Below are 19,913 nucleotides of genomic sequence, written 5' to 3' on the forward strand. Positions count from 1 at the left end.
ATTCAGTTTTAAATGGCATATGTTTTCCTTTCATTGACAATCCTTGCCCTTGCCAAATCAGGATGACTGACACCGTTAATTTGCAATTTCCTACATTTCAAGAGAGTTTTTTTCCTTCTTTTTGATTGTCATATAATGGTTTACCTAATTATATTTTCAAGTTGCAATTTTTGATGTTTAATTTCAAAATCAATTTAAGATGTCTCAGGCTCCATTAATACACTGTGATATTGCTTCACTCATTTTCTAGCAAAGCACTTACTTTAAAAATGCATCATTCTAATGATTTTAAATTACTCTATAGTGCACATACCAATTTATAACTATTACAAAATTTTACATTTTTCCCAAAGCACTTCAGTTTTAAAGATGTTCTCTTTTTCAGGATAGAAGTAGAGTTAACTTTAAAAAGGACATGGATACAATTTAGAGTCTTAAAATTCGTTGTTTTCTCTAATATAAGTAAACAAAAACTCACATGTTCAATGAACACATAAAATGAGCTTTGGATGAGGACATTATTATAAAAACTTTCTTTTTATTCAAACTAATGATAACGTTCCTTATAAATAGGCAAAATGGATTGAACACAAGTATAGCCATACATGACTGTATGGATTTATATGGAAATGTGCACAGTTATGCTGGCAAGGCAGAATTCTTTTCCTTCCTTCCTTTCTTCCTTCCTTCCTTCCTTCCTTCCTTCCTTCCTTCCTCCCTCCCTCCCTCCCTCCCTCCCTCCCTCCCTCCCTCCGTCCATCCGTCCTTCTTTCTTTCTTTCTCTCTCTCTTTTTTTCTTTCTTTTGTTCTTCCTTCCTTCCTTCCTTCCTTCCTTCCTTCCTTCCTTCCTTCCTTCCTCTTTCTTTCTTTCTTTCTTTCTTTCTTTCTTTCTTTCTTTCTTTCTTTCTTTCTTTCTTTCACTAAAGCACTGTACTATAGATAGTGGAAGGGAAAGTTCTAGGAGGCAAAGTTACCATGTGATCAGTACCTGGATCAAGGTTAGAGACACTATATATATTATCTCATTTAATCTTCACCCAAACCTTGCAAGGTAGTGTTACTTATATTTTTCAGATGTGATTGAGTGGTGTAACATTATGAGGCAAATACCAAATTCTAATTTATCTCACTCCATAATTATCATTCTTTTTATTTTACCATGTTGAATGTTTTTAGTAAATCTGAAAGGATGACTTTTGAAGAATTTATACCTTTCCTCACTGCAAATAAAGCTTATTTGCTTGCTTACTACCCTTTGCCCCTCAGTTGACTATTCTTACAATTGCTAAAATCATGATTGATATTTAAGTTCACATCTACTTTCTAAGCAATAAAAAAGACTTCCAATGTTAAGTCTTACTGTGTAATTAATTTAAATCTTGAATAAACTCGTTGCTTTTGTGTAATATACACTATTTATTTGGTATCAATTATGTTATTATTACTAATAACGTAATATTTGGCCTTGAGCTTAGTTTAACTTTATCAGCATGATAACCTTCAGTTCCACACATTTTCCTTCAAATGACAGGCTTTCCTTTGTCATTGAGAAGTATTCCATGTTGTGTATGTGTGTGTGTGTGTGTATGTATAACATGCACACAATATAAATGTACATATGTATACACACATATACATATAGAAACATATATAGAATGTCACCATATGATCAATATAAAAATTAAAGGATATTTTAGTTTTCTGTGCAAATCTTAAACAGAAATACCTTCTGATTTTAATACAACATTTTATTATCATTTGTCCTTCTCTTGACACTGGGAATCACGTAGCTAATCACACTGGTGTTTTGTAATCATTGGGAAGAAGCTAGAAAGCTATGCTGAAAGTTGATGTTTTTTTAACCATGGTTTCCTTAAATGATGGTTACACTTCATATCTTTCTTTGCAGCTAGGTGTGTTCATATGACTAAGTTATTGGTGAATGAGATATAAGTCAGTGCTTCTAGCAGTAGTTTCTGTGAAGTTCTGATAAGAGAAAATAGAAAAACCACTCCCTTTCCTTCATCTTACCTAGAATGAGAATGGAATAGCAGAAGCACTGGCTAGTACTGTGTAGTACAGAAACAAAGACCCCCCCTTTTAGACACTGTAGAGTGATTAACTGGAAAGACCTTCATTTTCAAATATCAGAGAAGGTTAATATTGTCTACTGGTAAATTTGTTTTTCCTGAGAAAAATTTATATTTCAGTCTTGTTTAAGCCATTTATTTTTTTTCCTTCAGGAAAGTAATTCCTGTTGTTGAAATCTGGTCTTACCTTACACACAACTAATATGCAAATTCTTGATTTGATTCTATAGTGAAGACTAGAACATGAAGTAAGGCATTGAAAAGAAAGAGCAACTACTTTTGGCCAACTTTACAATAAAGCATCTATCTGTGTTCTACAAACACAGGAAGTAATCCCACTTTAGTAGGGACAAAAGAATATAATAACTGTAGAATAGAAAGGATTTTCATATTCTCTAAACTTAATTCAGCTTTCCAGTGTCTGAAAATGAATTTCCTTGAGACAGCTACTAATTTATCTCCCACTTACAAAAGATTTGTCTTTGAAATGTGTCTTTACAATGAGAATTGAAATATAATGACAATAATGGCTAGCATTTATTATTATGATTTAGGGTCTACTATGAGAGAATCACTATGCTGGATGCTGCTCATATATTATGTCATTTAACCCCTTACTACTACTTGACAAGATAAGAATAATTGCTCCATTTGCAGGAGCTCAGAGATCCAAGAAACTTATTCAAGGTCACACAGTAACTTAGAAATTGAGCTAAGATTTGAGTTTCATTCTGTCTGAATTTTTTGGTGCTGAATCTCTGGCAATTTGCATAATATTCTGATTGCTAACAAAAAGATCTTGGGATCCTTTCCTGTACATTGTGCACTGCCAGCTTTCTAAAGAGTCAATCGAAATGTTGACAATGGAAAAGTACCATCTGTTGAATTTGAACATATTTCTGTGAATTGTATAGTGAACAAAGCATCTTAATCATAGATCCTAAGACTTGTTCCTCCTATTAAATAGGTACATATTAACTGTGTGACCAAATGTAAGTCATTCAAACTTTCAGGGACTCAGTTTCCTGATCTCCACACATAGAGGCTCTAGATCCAAAATCTCATCTAGTGACAGTATTTCCACAGTTATGCCAATAATTCTGCCAAAGAATAAATGAACAAAAATAAGAAAAGGAAAAAGCTAATAGTATTTGGAGTGTCTGAACTTTCATTGCCTAACTTATTGAATTCAATTTTAAAAATAAATGAGCCTAGCAAGAAGTGTGGGAGGCTTGCTTTCATTGTTGAAACTGCCTTCTCTTGACTCAGTTATTAACCTCATGCCTTTGAGTGCTATGGTTTCAAAAGTATCTTTTCAGTAGTACTCAATACATTTCTGCAATGCACATTAGTGAAACTGCTCTGCTAGCATGGAGTGAGCTTTTCTGTTTGTTGAAATCGAATATAGTTAACTGTACCTTAGTGAAATGTATGCTTGATTTGAGTGTAACTTAGATTTTTTTCTCAACTTAGAAAAATGCTAAGTGATGAAAATAAATTCAATGGTAAATTTATCTTGTGAACTTAGTTTGGAAATATATAAAATAGAATCCATAATGATTGATATGTCTAAGAATATATGATGAGCCAAAACTCTGCCTGGATACTTGATCCATCTGCTGATTTGAGTGACCTAAAATCTTGGTAAGAATTTACAGTGAGCAACAGATGTTGCCTAGTCAACTTTAGGCCTATACAGGATTAAGTATCTATATTGGGAATTGATCTAGAAAGAAAAATATGTCATGCAGAACTGGACTAAAAGAAATGATCTGTTTCAGGCTTGGGTCTATGTGGATGTTAAACCAGCCAGGTCTGTATGAGTTTAGTGATCTGAATTTTCCCTTAGTGATTTCCATGTTTGTGTGGTCCTAAAAACTGTCACCCCAGATTTTTTAAAGTTTATCCCAATATTATACTATTTGAAAGTTCCTGGCAGAAGGAAATGTAAATCTTCCCAGAAGAATAATTTCTTCACATAGCACTTAGGAAGAATTCCAACTAATTTCAGCAGCTCAAATTAGAAAAGAATAGAAACAAGAAAGCAATTCATCAGCACTTCATGAAAAACAAAAGACCATAGACCTAGACCCAGATATAGGTTACAAATATCAATATAGGTTACAAAATAACCATGTTAGTATATTTTGAAGAAAGTTAATCAAAAATACAATTCTGGAACAAAGAGTGACCTAAAGATAATGAGACCCATATATTTTCAAAAACAAAGAATAATCATTGAAGCTGGGAGTGCTGGCTCACACCTGTAATCCTAGCTATTCAGGAGGCTGAGATCTGAGGATTAAGGTTCACAGCCAGCCCTGGCACAAAAGGACCTGAGACTCTTATCTCCAATTAATCTCTACAAAATGGGAAGTGGGGCTTGGCTCAAGGGTAGGGTGGCAGCTTGAGTTGAAGAGCTCAGGGACAACGCCCAGGCTGAGTTCAAGCTCCATGATCCAAAAAAAAAAAAGAATAATCATTGAATCTACAAATTCAATGGAAGGGTTACAGAGCACAATGAGCCACAGCCTAAGAGAAGGTTAGTGAGCTAGAAGACTTACATGAAGCAATTACTTCCATAAAACAACACACATGAGGGCCGGGTACCACATACATAGAAAAAAGCCAGAAGTGTTATGACAATCTTGCCAAGAGCTATCTACAAATTCAACGCAATACCCATCAATATCCCAATGGCATTCTTTAAAGAAATAGAAGAGGCAATTCAAAATTTCATATGGAATAATAAAAGACCCCGTATAGCAAAAACACTTCTTAGCAGAAAGAACAGCGCTGGAGGAATTGCAATTCCAAACTTTAGACTCAATTACAGAGCTATAATTATCAAAACAGCTTGATACTGGCACAAGAACAGGCCTGAAGACCAATGGAATAGAACTGAGGACCCAGATATTAAACCACAGACCTATGGCCACCTAATCTTTGACAAGGGAGCCAAAAAAATAGAATGGAAGAAAGACAGCCTCTTCAACAAGTTGTGCTGGCAGAACTGGTTAAGCACCTGCAGAAAACTAAAGTTGGATCCTTTTTTGCCACTTTGCACTAGAATTAACTCCAAATGGATCAAAGACCTGGAGGTAAAAGTTGACACACTGAAAACTTTACAGGAAGGAATAGGATATACACTAGGCCTCCTTGGCACAGGTCAAAACTTTCTTAATAAGGACCAAGAATCACAACAAATCAGAGAAAGGCTGGATAAGTGGGACTGTATTAAACTGCAGAGCTTTTGTATGGCAAAGGACATAGCTAGTAAATTAATTAGGAAGCCTACAGAGTGGGAGAAGATCTTCACCAACCAAACAACGGACAAAGGCCTCATATCTAAAATATATCAACAACTCAAAAAATTGAATCACTCCCAAACTAATCTCCAAAGTAACAACCATCCCATTAAAAAATGGGCCAAAGACGTAAAGAGAATCTTCTCTGAAGAAGAAACAAAAATGGCCTATAGACACATGAAGAAATGCTCAACATCTCTGGTCATAAAAGAAATGCAAATCAAAACAACTCTAAGATTCCACCTCACTCCAGTTAGAATGGCCAGGATCAGGAAAACAAATAACAGATGCTGGAGAGGATGTGGCCAGGAGGGATCACTACTACACTGTTGGTGGGAGTGCAAACTCGTTCAACCACTATGGAAAACAGCGTGGCAGTGCCTCAAAAGGCTAAACATAGAATTCCCCTATGACCCAGCAATTCCACTACTTGGCATTTACCCAACCATCCAGAAACAAGGGCATACTAAATCCACTAGCACAACAATGTTCATTGCAGCACTATTCACCATAGCAAAGATATGGAACAACCTAGATGTCCCTCAGTTGATGAGTGGATCAACAAGTTGTGGTATTTGTACACAATGGAATTCTATGCTGCTGTCAGAAAGAATGACATCGCCCCATTTGTTAGGAAATGGAAAGACTTAGAAAAAATCATATTAAGTGAAGTAAGCCAGACTCAAAGGAACTTAGGCTCAATGGTTTCCCTCATTTGTCATAATCAGTAGAAACCTTGGCCTCTACTAGCAGAGATTTCCAATAGAGCAAAATCTTGATACATAAGGCCATATAGTATGAAGCTAATTGAAAGGACCTCCAGGATATTGAAACAAAAGCCATATAACGAATGATTGTTGTCCTTAATGTACTATGTTGTCTCTCATCTCCTTTGCTGTCCCTTGGTTATCTCATATTGTTATAGTATCTCACTTTGTTATCTGATATATTGAATTTATTTGTATTTGGTTATTTGAAATTTGATAGGGAAGGGGGGAAAACCAAGATGGGGGGTGTGGGGGGAGAGGGTAATGGGTACCAAGATATGTGAAAGGGTATCAATGTACGTGAATTAATGCACCTTCTATCTGGCAAATATCATGTAACCCTTTTACTAATTACAATAAAAAATGCAAAAAAAAGCCAGAAGTGGTGCTGAGGCTCAAGTGGTAGAGCTCTAGCCTTGAGAAAGTCCAAGGACAGTGCTCAGGCCCTGAGCTCAAGCCCAGGACTGGCAAAAAAAACCCAACACACATGAGCAAAGAAATCGAAAATAAGAAAAGTTAAAGATGTGGAGATTTGAGAAGGGCATTCATAAGATTTTTCCAAAAGAAGAGGAACCAAGATTCAAAAATATAATGACTGAAATTTTTCTATAATTTGTCTCTCACAAATATAAAACAGGGTAAAAATAATTCACAGTGAAAAATTTTTAAGAAAGGGTATTGAAATGTGAATTCAAGTGCTGGCCTCAATTTTGAATCACAAAAAGGAAGTTATATTGCCTCTTACATAGAATTCCTTCTTTTACCTGTAAAATGAAGAAATAATTGCACAACTTATACTTCATGGACATTATAACCACAAGAAAAATTTTTCCTAGGTTACTGGATTTATGGTTGGAAAAATAAAAGGGAAATTCTTTGTAGTTGATTCAAGGACCTATTCAGAGTCTTTGTGAGCTTGACCTTATCAGATTTCTAAATGAAAATTTATCATCTTTATTTTACTGAAGAACTAATCTCCATTTTAGCCCTTTCACTCCGTGTTCCCATGATTCAGAGGCATCTGTATGTAACTGAGATCTTTGTAGGAGTCTTGGGGATATTTTGTATAATCGAGGTTCAAATCATGTAATCCCAGTTCTAATAATGTCTCTACATTCTGGCCATAATGAAGACAAAATACATCAGTAACTAGTTGAAGAAAAAAGACCTATCAGATAAATGCACAATGTTTTTGTTACAAAAATGCTACTCTTTATCTGCTTTTGGGTGTCATAAATGTGATACTTTTATACAATTTCATTCATTTCATTTTGGCTTACATGTGTGGAAAATTTTTACTCTTACCCATCTCCATGTCCTGGGAAACTAATATTTTTGTACAATTTAATCCTGGCTTCTTTCTACCTATCTTTTCAATCTCTGCTACCAAATCTTTCTACCTTCTCACTTGTCAGAAGACTACAAAAACTATAAACGTAGGAATCCATGGGCTCGCTTTCTTCTAAGGGCCTTACATATCAGGACAAAATTACCCTTTTGATAAATCTTTTTCCAGGTCTACTTAAATGCCAAGTAACCTATGCACCTGGAAATCAGAATACGAATTTGATCAAAACCAGGAATGTATTCAGTAATGAAACAAGATTTGCTTGCTTCTTTTTGTTGATTTTGTTGATATTTCCAAATGTATTCCTTACTCCAGTGTATTTAACATAAATGAATGGGCATCTTCACATTCACACTTAACTTACATTGTCTTACTTCCCTATTGCATTCTAGTTTAAATATGACCTTGGCTTGAAAAAACAAATTTTTTGAAGCTTTAAAGTCCTGAAATAGTAGTGTTAGCTTGGGTTTACAGAGCAGCATCTGCAAATTTACTTCTTACTTTAGACTTGTCAAATTGTCAAAAGTTTCACTGTATTTTTTGCAATGCTGCCTGCTAATGATGGCATAACAGGTGTGGTATTTATTGTCTTGGAACAAAATGTAATAGATGTCTTTTGAATTCATGAGATATTTGATGTATTTTAAATCACAATAACTGCAATATTAGGGTCATTAAACTAGCTGATTTAATGAAAATGAGAAGATTTTAAATTGGGAGGTTTTTTTGTGCTTAGTTTCTATTTTCACTCAAGGTAAAAAAAGGCTTGGGGGTGACAAACCATGTCTGAGTAGGATGTGTTGCTAGGAAATCATTATAATGGTGTGATTTTTTCTATTTCATATCTACATTCCAAAGATAGCTTTGTGGATTCAGACTTACACACTTAATTTGGCTTGGTATTGTCTTAAGGATGCTTTTGTTTTTCCTTTTCTGAGTTTATCAATGGCCTTCATTTATGTCAGTAATTTAGTGCTAATATGTGGACCTGACTTTATAGTAGTAATATACTTACTATGCTTCAAGCCGAATTGGTTGTATTTAATCAATCAACAGATATTCCTGAGTGGATGAAGAATCATTTAAAACAAATTTCAGCACAGGTTGTTATACCTTGACCATCAAATCAAAGATAATTAAACCTACATAAGAATTAGTCATAAGCATTTTGTTCTTAATTTACAGTACAAAACACTATAATCCTTCCTCCTCTAACATATTTCAGTGACTACATTTCTATATTTGAATTTTTCTCAAAGTCCAGGTAATCTATTTCATTATGATGTATTAATACTCTTGCTAACTAGTGGAAACACTTTTTTTATATTTAGCCACTCTTTCTATGAAATCTGGGATGTGTCAAGAACTTTAGAAGGGAAAAGTACCTGACATCCTAGGTTCCTAATTTAGCTATATCAATGTCTTCTTTTCTACTGAAGATTCTATATTACTGTAATTTTATAGGAAAACAGCTTGTTCCTTCAGTGGTATGATTCATTGCTGTGTAGTCACTCCTGCAGCATGTGCATAAGTCTGTTAGCACATATTGGTTGTTAAGAGGATGTTTAGGTGTAATACTTCTATACATGGACACAATGTACCCTAATTTGATTTACCCCTCAATCACACTCCATTAAAACAATTTCAACAAGTTCCATTGTTGCATTTTTCATGCAGTAATATAAAATACTTGGGCAATATCCACGTTCTTCCCCATTTTTACTAAAGCTTCTTTATTAAGTACAATATATGGACCTGCTGTAATTGGAATATGAAGAGAAAAAATACTGTGCACACAGGAGTTATTTTAAAAAGGTATTAATCAATTCCTGGAAATCACTTGAAAGTGATTCATTGTATGTGCTAGACATATAGAGACAGATGAAAATCTTTTGATTATTGGCACTTTCAATAATTGGAGAAACCAACATTTTTAAAAGCATATGGTCTTTGTATAATCAAGGAAAGTTTCCCTAGCAACAGTAATTATAAGAACCTCTTACACCTTCCTCTTTTAATTATCCATTTTATTAGCAGGCACATATCACCACCATTAGGGAATACTTAACATAATGAGACATCTTTGTAATGAACACACACACACACGCATGTGTATGTGCATATCTCCATATATAGAGGTAAATCTTTAAAAAATATGGTCTATATATCAATGTGTAAATGTCCTTCTAATGAGAATACAACTATTTGAATTAATATATTCTCCCTATGAATAGTATGGAATTAAGAGAATTTATATACTTTATCCACAAATCATTTAACAATCAGTTTCAATTATCCACTATACAGGATGAAGAATCGTAGATCTTAATGTCTGGAAAGACCTCAAGGCCCTTTTTGGCTTGTCTTCTACCATTTCACAAATGAAGCAACTGAGAATCAACAAAACTAAGTGAATTACTCAAAGTGTTATGAATATACACAGACACATAGACATACACACTGTCATCTGGTTGATCAAGATGGATGAAGGCCATAGAATGGTTTACAAACCAACTATTTTCACGACTGATGTCTTTAGAAATGAATTCCCTTAGCTGTAGGTTACTCTACATCTTCTATTGTATATGAAAGAGCATATTGAGAAACATGCAAGTTTCCAATGCCTTGTATCTCCCTAAGTGATTAATCCTCTAACATACTGACATGAGAGAAGATTGTGGAAGATGAAGTACAGAGGCAGCTTTTCTATGTAAATGTTTGCCTCCCACGAAAATTGTTGCCCATGATTCATGACAACATCCTAAGTCACTTGTAGCATGCTGTATTATAAAGATGGGGGAGAGGATCTGAATTCTATTCTATGTACACACTACAGACTGTGGGACCGGAAGAGTCTAAACTTTACAAAAGAAAGATAGTAAAATATTTACAGTGCTGATCTCAGAGGCTAGAACCAAATACCCTTAGAATAGGCTAAATGTATTAGATTTTAAGGTGAAAAGTTTAGGCTTTGAGGGAGAATGATTTGACCTGTTATATATGCAAATCAAAATCATGGTACAAGCTTCTACTGTGCTCCTTTTGCGGTATTTTTTTTGCCAGTCCTGGGCCTTGAACTCGGGGCCTGAGCACTGTCCTTGGGCTTTCTCAAGGCTAGAGTTCTACCACTTGAGCCACAGCACCATTTCTGGCTTTTTTCTATGTACCGAGGACTTGAAGCCAGGTCTTTGACCGAGGAATTGAACCCAGGTCTTCGTGCATGCTAGGCAAGCACTCTACCACTAGGCTAAACTCCCAGCCCTCTTGAGGTATTTTAAACGATTACTACATTAACCTTTATGACATGTCATGAGACTGCCAGCTTAAAGAAGTCTATCAAGTATCAATTTATGGATGCCAACAGCACTCGGTGTACCTAGGAAAACAGTGAAAACAATCAGTAAACTGCTCCTTGGTATCAGACAAGCAGTGTTAACATGCTAACAGCTAAGCTTACAGGAAGAAAATGATCAATGGCAAAGATCATATCCACCTTTGAAATGACATGATCCATTATGAGAATCAGATGTTAAATTGCTTCCTGTACTGAGCACACTCAATTAAAAGTCTGCACAGGGAGATCATCTAGATGGTTAAATATGCTCTGTGGGAACAACCTTTATGGAGCTTAAGAATCTCAGGACTATTCCTACCATGACACTTGAGATTTGGAAGGCATTTCCTTTCCCTATTTTTCAATTTAGTAATTTTATTAAGAAGCTGTTAGTATGAGAGGCTGCTAAGTTTGGGATCATACATACCAACCTCTTTGTTTCTATGAACAAGAGATGCTTCTTGTGAGCTTTTTGTATTGAATACCGAATGAATGGATGTGGCTGTGATTCAGAATTTGAGGACTAAAGTTTATCATTCATGCAATTGGTATGTGATGTCATTCATCTCCTTCTCATTAAGTTAATTTATTCACAAGAGTTCTGGCTCTCCACAATGGTGTTCATTGCAGCACTATTTACCATAGCAAAGATATGAAACCAACCCAGATGCCCCTCAGTTGATGAGTGGATCAACAAGATGTGGTATTTGTACACAATGGAATTCTATGCTGCGGTCAGAAAGAATGACATTGCCCCATTTGTTAGGAAATGGAAAGACTTAGAAAAAATCATATTAAGTGAAGTAAGCCAGACTCAAAGGAACATAGGCTCAATGGTTTCCCCCATTTGTCATAATTAGTAGAAACCTTGGGCTCTCCTAGCAGAGATTTACAATAGATACATAAGCCCATATAGTATGACCTATAAATGAAAGAACCTCCAGGATATAGGAAGAGAAGCCATATAATGAGTGATTGTTGTCTTTAATGTATCGTTATCTCTCATCTCTTTTGCTGTCCCTTGGTTATCTCATATTGTCACAGTATTTACCTTGCTATCTGACATATTGTATATATGCTTATTTGCTTATTTGAAATAGGATAGGGAAGGGGGGAAAACAAGATGAGGGGCAGGGATGGGGGGGAAGGAAATGGAGACCAAGACATGAGAAAGGATATCAATGTTTGTGAAGTAATACACCTTTTATCTGGTGAATATGATGTAACCCTTCTATTAGTTACAATAAAAATATATGGAAGAAAAGAATTCTGGCTATCTTATTTCGGTCTTCTTTTGGAAGGGTAAGAGTGTGAGGCTTATATGAACCCTAGATAGAGAATGAAATAATAGATTTGATTCTGTTTGGAGGTCTATGACTTTTTACTAGTTGTTTAGTATCTCTGGTTCTCAGATTCCTCTTATTTAAAAAAGTCATATACTACTTCTTCAGTATTCATTTTCTAACTCTTCCTGCCAGACTCTAGGGTCTTATAGTACAGAAATCTTTATTTTCTCTTTAGTATGTATCCCAAAAGCTTAACATGTGGCACACAGTAGGTACTTAAAGAAAATGTTCTTCAATAGGTGAACATTCATAAAGCAGTAATGTTAGATTCTTGTAGTATGTAGAAAAATCCCAGTGTATAAATCAGAATTAGTGCAACTCCCTGCCTGCATTTATATCTACATAGTCACCAAGTTGTTCCTTAAACTCTATTGCACCTGTCCTTTTTCTTTCCCTCTACAATTAAGATCCTTATTTTAAATCATTTTTTCATCATTTTAAAATAGGTTCTCAATCCATTTCCAGTGTTCTGGGCTATGCTGTAGTATATTAGGTGTCATGGAAATGTTGATTATTCACCTTTCGGACATTTGAAGGAATCTTAAAAAAAAGTGGCAAAAGGAAATTTGAGAAATAACTACAGGAGAATACAAAATTAGGACAAAGGTTCAAATACAAACATCTCCAACAGTGAAAAACAAAGACAGAACAACAAATAGGTGACAGGCAAATTGCAGTAAAATACTCAAACACATTGAATTTGCTTATGATTTACCATGACATATGCATCACAATTTAAGAAGTTCTACCTGAGGGGAAGGATTAGAGGAAGGAAAAGAAAGAAATAAGTCTAATGTACCTGTGGAACAGTCAGATCCAGTCCACTTGGGATCACAGCTGCATACTCCAGTATCCAAAAGAAAAGTCCCATGTCCTGAGCACTGTTCTTGACAAATAGGAAGTGGAGTTTCGCAGTTGACTCCTCCCCAGCCAGTAGAACAATGGCATTCTCCTTTTACACAGATGCCATGGCTGGAACACATTGGATCTAAGCAATCCTCTGAAGGTTCAAGAAAAGAGAGAAGAAAGGTTAATAGGGAATAGGTGTGGGATAAAGGAACTGAGATAGTCACATTGAGTTCCGATAATTATATCATTAATGTTGGCCATAATTAGGCAATAAAAATGACTCATAGAAGCATTGTGTCCAAACCAGAAGATTATTATTACTTAAAAATTTGGTAGGGGGCTGGGAGTTTGGCCTAGTGGTATAGTGCTTGCCTAGCATGTATGAAGACCCGGGTTCAATTCCTCAGTACCACTGTACATAGAAAAAAAAAAAGCCGAAACTGGTGCTGAGGCTCAAGTGGTAAAGCTCTAGTCTTGAGAAAGTCCACAGACAATGCTCAGGCCCTGAGCTCAAGCCCAGGACTGGTAAAAATAAAAAATAAAAAATACGGTAGTATATCATTAAGTTTACAACCTAAATTTGGAATACAGTCATATATATGCTGTGTGAGATTGTGAACAGTTCGCCCACACACATGAGTGGGTGGACCAGACCCTCGAGTCTGAACTGCTCAGCTTTGTAAGAACAATCACCAAGATTTTCTCACGTCATTCTTTATCTGTTTTGAAATTCGAATGAGGGCATTCATTTTGATATGTCTAGGAGTTTATTTAAAAATTTTAAGCTTTGATTATTCCAAGTTATTGTGTGAGGTGAGTAGTGTCGCATGAAATAAAATTTACATGTTTATTATAATCTCTCATTTGTTCCTTAGAAACACTGGAAATACAACATTTTAAACTTAATTTAAATTTTCTTTTCTTTATGTACTCTCTATCAGGACACTCTGAAATAGTTTTCAATGTCTTACAAAGTCACAGAACCAATTCCTTTTACTTGTGATTTTGTGAGTCTGGAAAATTTTGTGTATATTTTAACAAATGTTTGAGTTATTTGAGAGGCAAGTTAAAATGCTTATTTGGAGAAAGAGTGTTTTGTGCTTTTGAATAAGTAATGTTCTATGAGAAGTGGGAAGGTTGACTTCCACATTTCTGGTCTTCCTATATAAACAAGACTAAATAACTTATTACAGTGAAGATTATTCATTAAATTACTTTTGCAGCAATGGAAATAGAATGACAGCTTACTTGCATTTGAGGCTTCTGTAATTTTAGGATGTGGCTTGTTATCATGGAACAGAGTAAGTCTAAGTGAACACTATTGCAGTTAAGGTCATTTTGCCATTACATTTAGCCTAATGTCTCAGGGTCATTCACACATTAATATTTCAGCTAATCAAAAGATGAGTATCCAGAGGTGCATCTAATTTTGGAGGGGAAGTAAAATCCAAAGTATGGACTGATTTTTAGCTGAAGTACATGTTGCTATATTAAGGTACACCATTTTTACTAGGTAAAAATAATATTTAAGCCAGGCACAGTGGCTCATGCCTGTAATCCTAGGTACTCAGGAAGCTGAGATCTGAGGATCATGGTTCAAAGCCAGCCCGGGCACTTAAGTCCATGAGCCGCTTATCTTCAATTAACAACTAGAAAACTAGACGTGACAAAGTGGCTCAAGGGTAGGGTGGTAGTCTTGAGCTGAAGAGCTCAGGGGCAGAGCCCAAACCCATAATTCAAGCCCCAAAACCAGGAAAAAAGTATAATATTTAATTTAATATGAGCTAATAAGCCTGTCTCATTGTATTTTCACATTAGTCACATTTATATGGTCTTACTGAAATTTGAATCAGAGGCAGAAATTGAAGACACCATGTATAGATAGATATGTGCTAGATATAAGAACATAGGATATAAGCTGTTTGGTGATGATTGATTGCTACCATGTAGTGATATGGGCCCATAATACAGATTTACTACTGATAGACAACTCAAAATAGCTTAATATGATACTTTTCTGTTTTGAAATTTGGGGAAATCAGTTACATTGAACAACAAAAATTTTTTTAAAAAGAGCCTTATATGTGCAGCAAAAAATACCCGTCCATAGGTCTAGTTAAGATCCCTGGTTCCTGATCTGTGATATCTTGTTTTAAATACTTTTTCTGTCCTATGTGTAAATATTATACTCTTAAATAGGATAAACAGTCTTCCTTGCTATGTCGGCTGTTTTACAAAATTTCCTCCATGCCCCCAGAAGAAAATACTTCAAGCTAAATATTTTTGTGACTGATTACAAAATTAAAATTAGAAGTATATAATAAACTAGGTTACATGATTTCCATTGCAAATTATAGATATTGTTTGGTTTACTGTGCATGTTCACACAGATTTAAATGTACTATATCAATATAACAATTGCAGTTTTATTACCACAGAAATAATTTTCCAGTAAAGACTTAGGAAATCTAGTAACTTGGTTAGACCATATGCCATTCATTGGATTAGACAGAGTTTTCATAGCAAAGTCCTCCTGCTGTTAATTGGAGGTGGAAAGCTGAAGTATTGCTTATTTGTGGAATTGAATGAGATTAAGTCCTTTGGAATGCTCTGTAATAGTCTTGATGAGCAAACCTTTAAAGAGCAATTATAGTTCATTTTCAGCAGCCTCTTTCATGAACAACAGTTGTGATGAGACTATCTCCCATGATAATGGTTTAATATTATTTCTGAAATCAGTCATATTTGAGGAATGTGGCATAAAAAAGGTCTGATTACTAGCAAACTTATTTTCTGATGTGTCTCTTCAAATGATAAAAACTAATGCCATTTCAAAATATTTTTACAAAGATTACACTGGGTTGAATAGAATATAAAGGCACTGCTTTGAAATTCAGTTAAATGCCTGATTCTTTGGCATGGATGTTGTTTCAACATGAGGTATATAAAAATAAATTATATATAGCAATAAGAGTAGTAATTACAAGCCACTCCCAAAGAAAACATTGGCAAAATAATATTTTTTGCCACTCCTGGGGCTTGAACTGGGCACTGTCTTTGGACACTTTTGCTCAAGTCCAGTGCTCAGCCATTTGAGCTCCAGCACCACTTCTGGCTTTTTCTGTGTATGTGGTATGGAAAAATCGAACCCAGGGCTTCATTTATACTAGGTGAGCACTCTACCACTAGGCTATATTCCCAGCCATGGCAAAATGATTTTAAATGTGTATATAGCACTATTTTTATTATGTTCTTCAAAGGGAAATGTTGCATAACTCATTCCTTAATAATGAAGGGATGTGAATTAGCAGAAAGATTACCTATATGGAATTTCCCAAGATATAAAACACTATTATACAGACAAGTACCAGTAGTTCATGCTGGTAACTCTAGCTACACAGGAGTCTGATATTTGAAGATCATTATTTAGAGAGCCTGGGCAGGAAAGTCCAGAAGATTCTTATTTCCATTTAGGCACCAAAAAGCCAGAAGTAAAGCTGTGGCTCAGAGGCTAGGGCACTATCCATGAGCAAAACTGCGCAGAGACAGCACTTAGGCCATGTTCTAGCCCCAGTATCGGCATGGGCTGGTGCGTGTGCATGTGCATATGTGTGTGCACATACACACACACACACACACACACACACACACACACACACACACAAAACCCAGTCTATTTGAAAGGAAAAGGAACATACTACATCACTGATGTCACAGTTGCAATCTCATGTACAATAGAAATGGTCCAAAGAGACAGGAGGGTGCCTGATTCCATTCCCTTATTCCTTATAGTAAGTAGATGTTTTACTGTATGCCAAAACCACATGCAGCTCTACTAGAATTACAGAATGACACCTTGTAAAATTCAGTGAGGCAAAAGCCTGAAGCAATAGATTGAAACTGGTTTCTGACCTTCCTCACATATTTCTCCTTTGTATCCCGGTACACAAATGCAGACTCCCATGATGCAGGTGCCATGGCCAAAGCATGTTGGGTCAATGCATTGCTCTTCAGGAACATCACATTCTGGCCCTTTCCATCCATTCCGGCAGACACAATGTCCTTTCTCATATTCGCCATTTCCACCACACAGCACGGGGCATGAATCTGCAAAGTGGCAAATGAATGTGTAATGTTTTCATAATGATTTCAAAATTTCAAAAAAAAATTCTTTTGATTCATGTATACTATTTCAGGCAAAATGACACTCCTTCTCTCTTAGTATTAACGAAGCACCTATTCATAATTAAAAAGTTTTCCTCTTACTGGAGTGAAGATGAAACGATGAAGAGATCCTGAGTGGAGAATAAATAGTTTCTTGTAATTCCACTATACCTTTAAACAATTTTAGTTATTACTATTATTTTTTGTGGAGGGCTTTCTCTGAGGACTTTAAAAACTGATAAATGGGCTATTCATATTATATTGTTCTTAAAAAGTTGTGTCATTAGGTTTATAGTGGATAGATGTCTACTTCCATAATCTATTGTGCAAAATTTTATTAGAAATACATATTCTAGTTTGCTCTTGTATGCCTGCATATAAAAACCATAAACTTTTTGAAGACAGAGGCTCTATACTCTAATTCAATTGTTAAATACCAACTATGAACTATGTACCCTCCCACCATTCCTCAAGATTTGTCTTGGTGCTGGAAAGCAAGCAAAAGCTTTAGAATTCTCTGGGATTTCTCTAAAGAAACCACATGTCTGCGAAACTTGAGATTAAAGTAGTTACAGACTGGAAACATGAAAAATGAAGCGAAAGGATGTCTAAAATAAAAGCTACAATTCTAGATGTGTGATTTGCCAAAAGCATTTCAAATATCTAAAGGGGCTGAGGGAGGAAAAGAGAATGTGAACAATATTGACATACATTCCATCTGTGAATGAAGATGGCATATGAAACTCATTGAAATCTGTTGAATGGTAAGGAATAGAGGGATGAGGAAAGTGAGAGTTGGTGAAGGCGTTTTTCTGGTTAAAGCACTGATGTGTGTGTGTGTGTGTGTGTGTGTGTGTGTGTGTGTGTGTGTGTGTGAAATACCATGATGAACTCACTTTGAGCAATTAAGTTACACTTCAAAATGAATGACAGGAGGGCTAGGATGTAGCTCAGTGGCAAAGCGGTTGCCTAGCAGGTGCAATGTAATGGGTTCAATCCCCGGCACCAAAAAAGAAAAGACAAAAAAAAATACAGTTAACAAAATGAATGACAGGAATTGAATACACTTCCTGTCAGGGTGTAGGTATTAGTGGGAGGGGAGGATGAATAGAGAGGGTGAAGATGGATGAAGGAGGAATATGGTCAAAATATTTCATGCATATATGTGAAAATGACCCGTCATTGAGATTGGTTTGGAAAAGGCAGAGGAGGATGAAGGAGAATGACAGAGAGAGTGAGTCTGCTCAAGGTACATTATATGCATATAAATATATGTCAAAAGGAAACTCACTGGACAAACTAGTTAATGCTCAATAAAAATAGTTTGGAAAATACAATGCGAAGCAGTTAATCAAAGAAAACTATGGGGAAATGTAGAAGATAGTAAAGTTTGTTAAGTTTAACTTCTGCATTTCAATTTTTTACCTTCTAGGCTACTTACCAATTTGCTGATTAGTTATCTTTTCTGGACCCAGTCATTGGTATAAGTACTTACCAACTGCCCACTTTTAAACAAAGTTGATTGTGTTTTAATTTAGGGGGCAAACAGAAGCATTATGTAGTGGTTGTGTCAGGCAATCTAGATTCACATCTCAGGTATCAAGTAACCATGGAGGAGTTACTTCTCTTTGATCGTCAAAGTGGGATCATTGGGGATCTACATCATATGATTTTACAAAGTCAGAATTATAAAAGGCAATTGAACACGTTTAGAAAAGTCTTACATAGGAAGTGCTCAATTTTGGTGGTGGGGGTTAGGGATATTGCTACAGCTGCTTCCAGTACTAATATTGTTAGTAATAATGATTACTAAAATGACATCTATTTCCCTAAAGCAATCAAAATAACTTAGCAACATCACCTCTAGCACAGTCAGGTCCAAGGAATCCTGGGAAACAGTGACAATGGCCAGAAATACACTCTCCATTTCCATTGCAATTGGTGGAACAGTCATCCATTATTTCTATTAATACAAAGAGAAAGAAAAAAATGAGCAAGGCTTTAGGCCAAAAACTCAATTTTTTTTCACTTGAAGGAATTTTGCACCTATATAAATCTCGTCTTCGTCTATCTTCAGCACACTTTCTGCTCAAAATCAGTTGTGGAAGATTTTTGTAAGATATACACTGCTGGGTATTATGCAAAGGGTCATGGACTTGACAAGTCAGCTATTAAAAGAACTGAAAGCCAACCTCATATTTAAAGGGTACAAAGGTTCTAGATTAATTGAATTAGGAGGCAATAAAGTTAAAATACATGAAAGTTAATAACAGATTTCTCAAAACCCAATAGGCTTAAAATGAAACAGAAAACACAAAGACTACTGTTTATTTTCAAAGTTAAGGTATAGAAAATAAAGTTTCTTCTTAGCAAAGTGAAATATTTAATCAAGTTTCTTGACAGCTTAAATATGATAATCAGTATTATAATTTCATTAATACATGAAAATTGAAGGCTTTTAAAGTAAGTTTTCATACTAAAATCTCCATCACCTAAAAGCATTAGAACCTAAGTATTTTGTTGAGAAATGTCCTCTTGACTGTAAATGCTTATCAATTCTTCACCATTAATTTCATTTTAGTTCATAAGAACATAGCTTACAGTGTAATAATGTGGAAGGTTGAAGATAACCAGAGGTAGAGGTAAGTATAGTGACAGAAGATGTTAAGCTCGACATAGTAACTTTTCTGAAAATGTGTTCTTCTAC

The 19,913-nt window shown here is 35.3% G+C and overlaps 1 protein-coding gene across 1 annotated transcript in view; it reads right to left on the reverse strand.

The window, feature by feature from the left end:
* Window positions 1–19,913, reverse strand: part of Tenm1 (teneurin transmembrane protein 1) — a 336,137-nt gene that overhangs the window by 255,280 nt on the left and 60,944 nt on the right. The window contains exons 6-8 of the mRNA XM_090327164.1: window positions 19,068–19,169; window positions 16,955–17,149; window positions 12,993–13,193 (exon numbers count right to left, since the gene is read on the reverse strand). Of these exons, the coding sequence (XP_090183290.1) occupies window positions 12,993–13,193; window positions 16,955–17,149; window positions 19,068–19,169 (498 nt within the window). The remainder of the gene's footprint in view (window positions 1–12,992; window positions 13,194–16,954; window positions 17,150–19,067; window positions 19,170–19,913) is intronic.

Source organism: Megascapheus bottae, chromosome X (genome assembly GCF_031878675.1).
Source record: "Megascapheus bottae isolate mThoBot1 chromosome X, mThoBot2.hap1, whole genome shotgun sequence".
Lineage (NCBI taxonomy): Eukaryota > Metazoa > Chordata > Mammalia > Rodentia > Geomyidae > Megascapheus > Megascapheus bottae.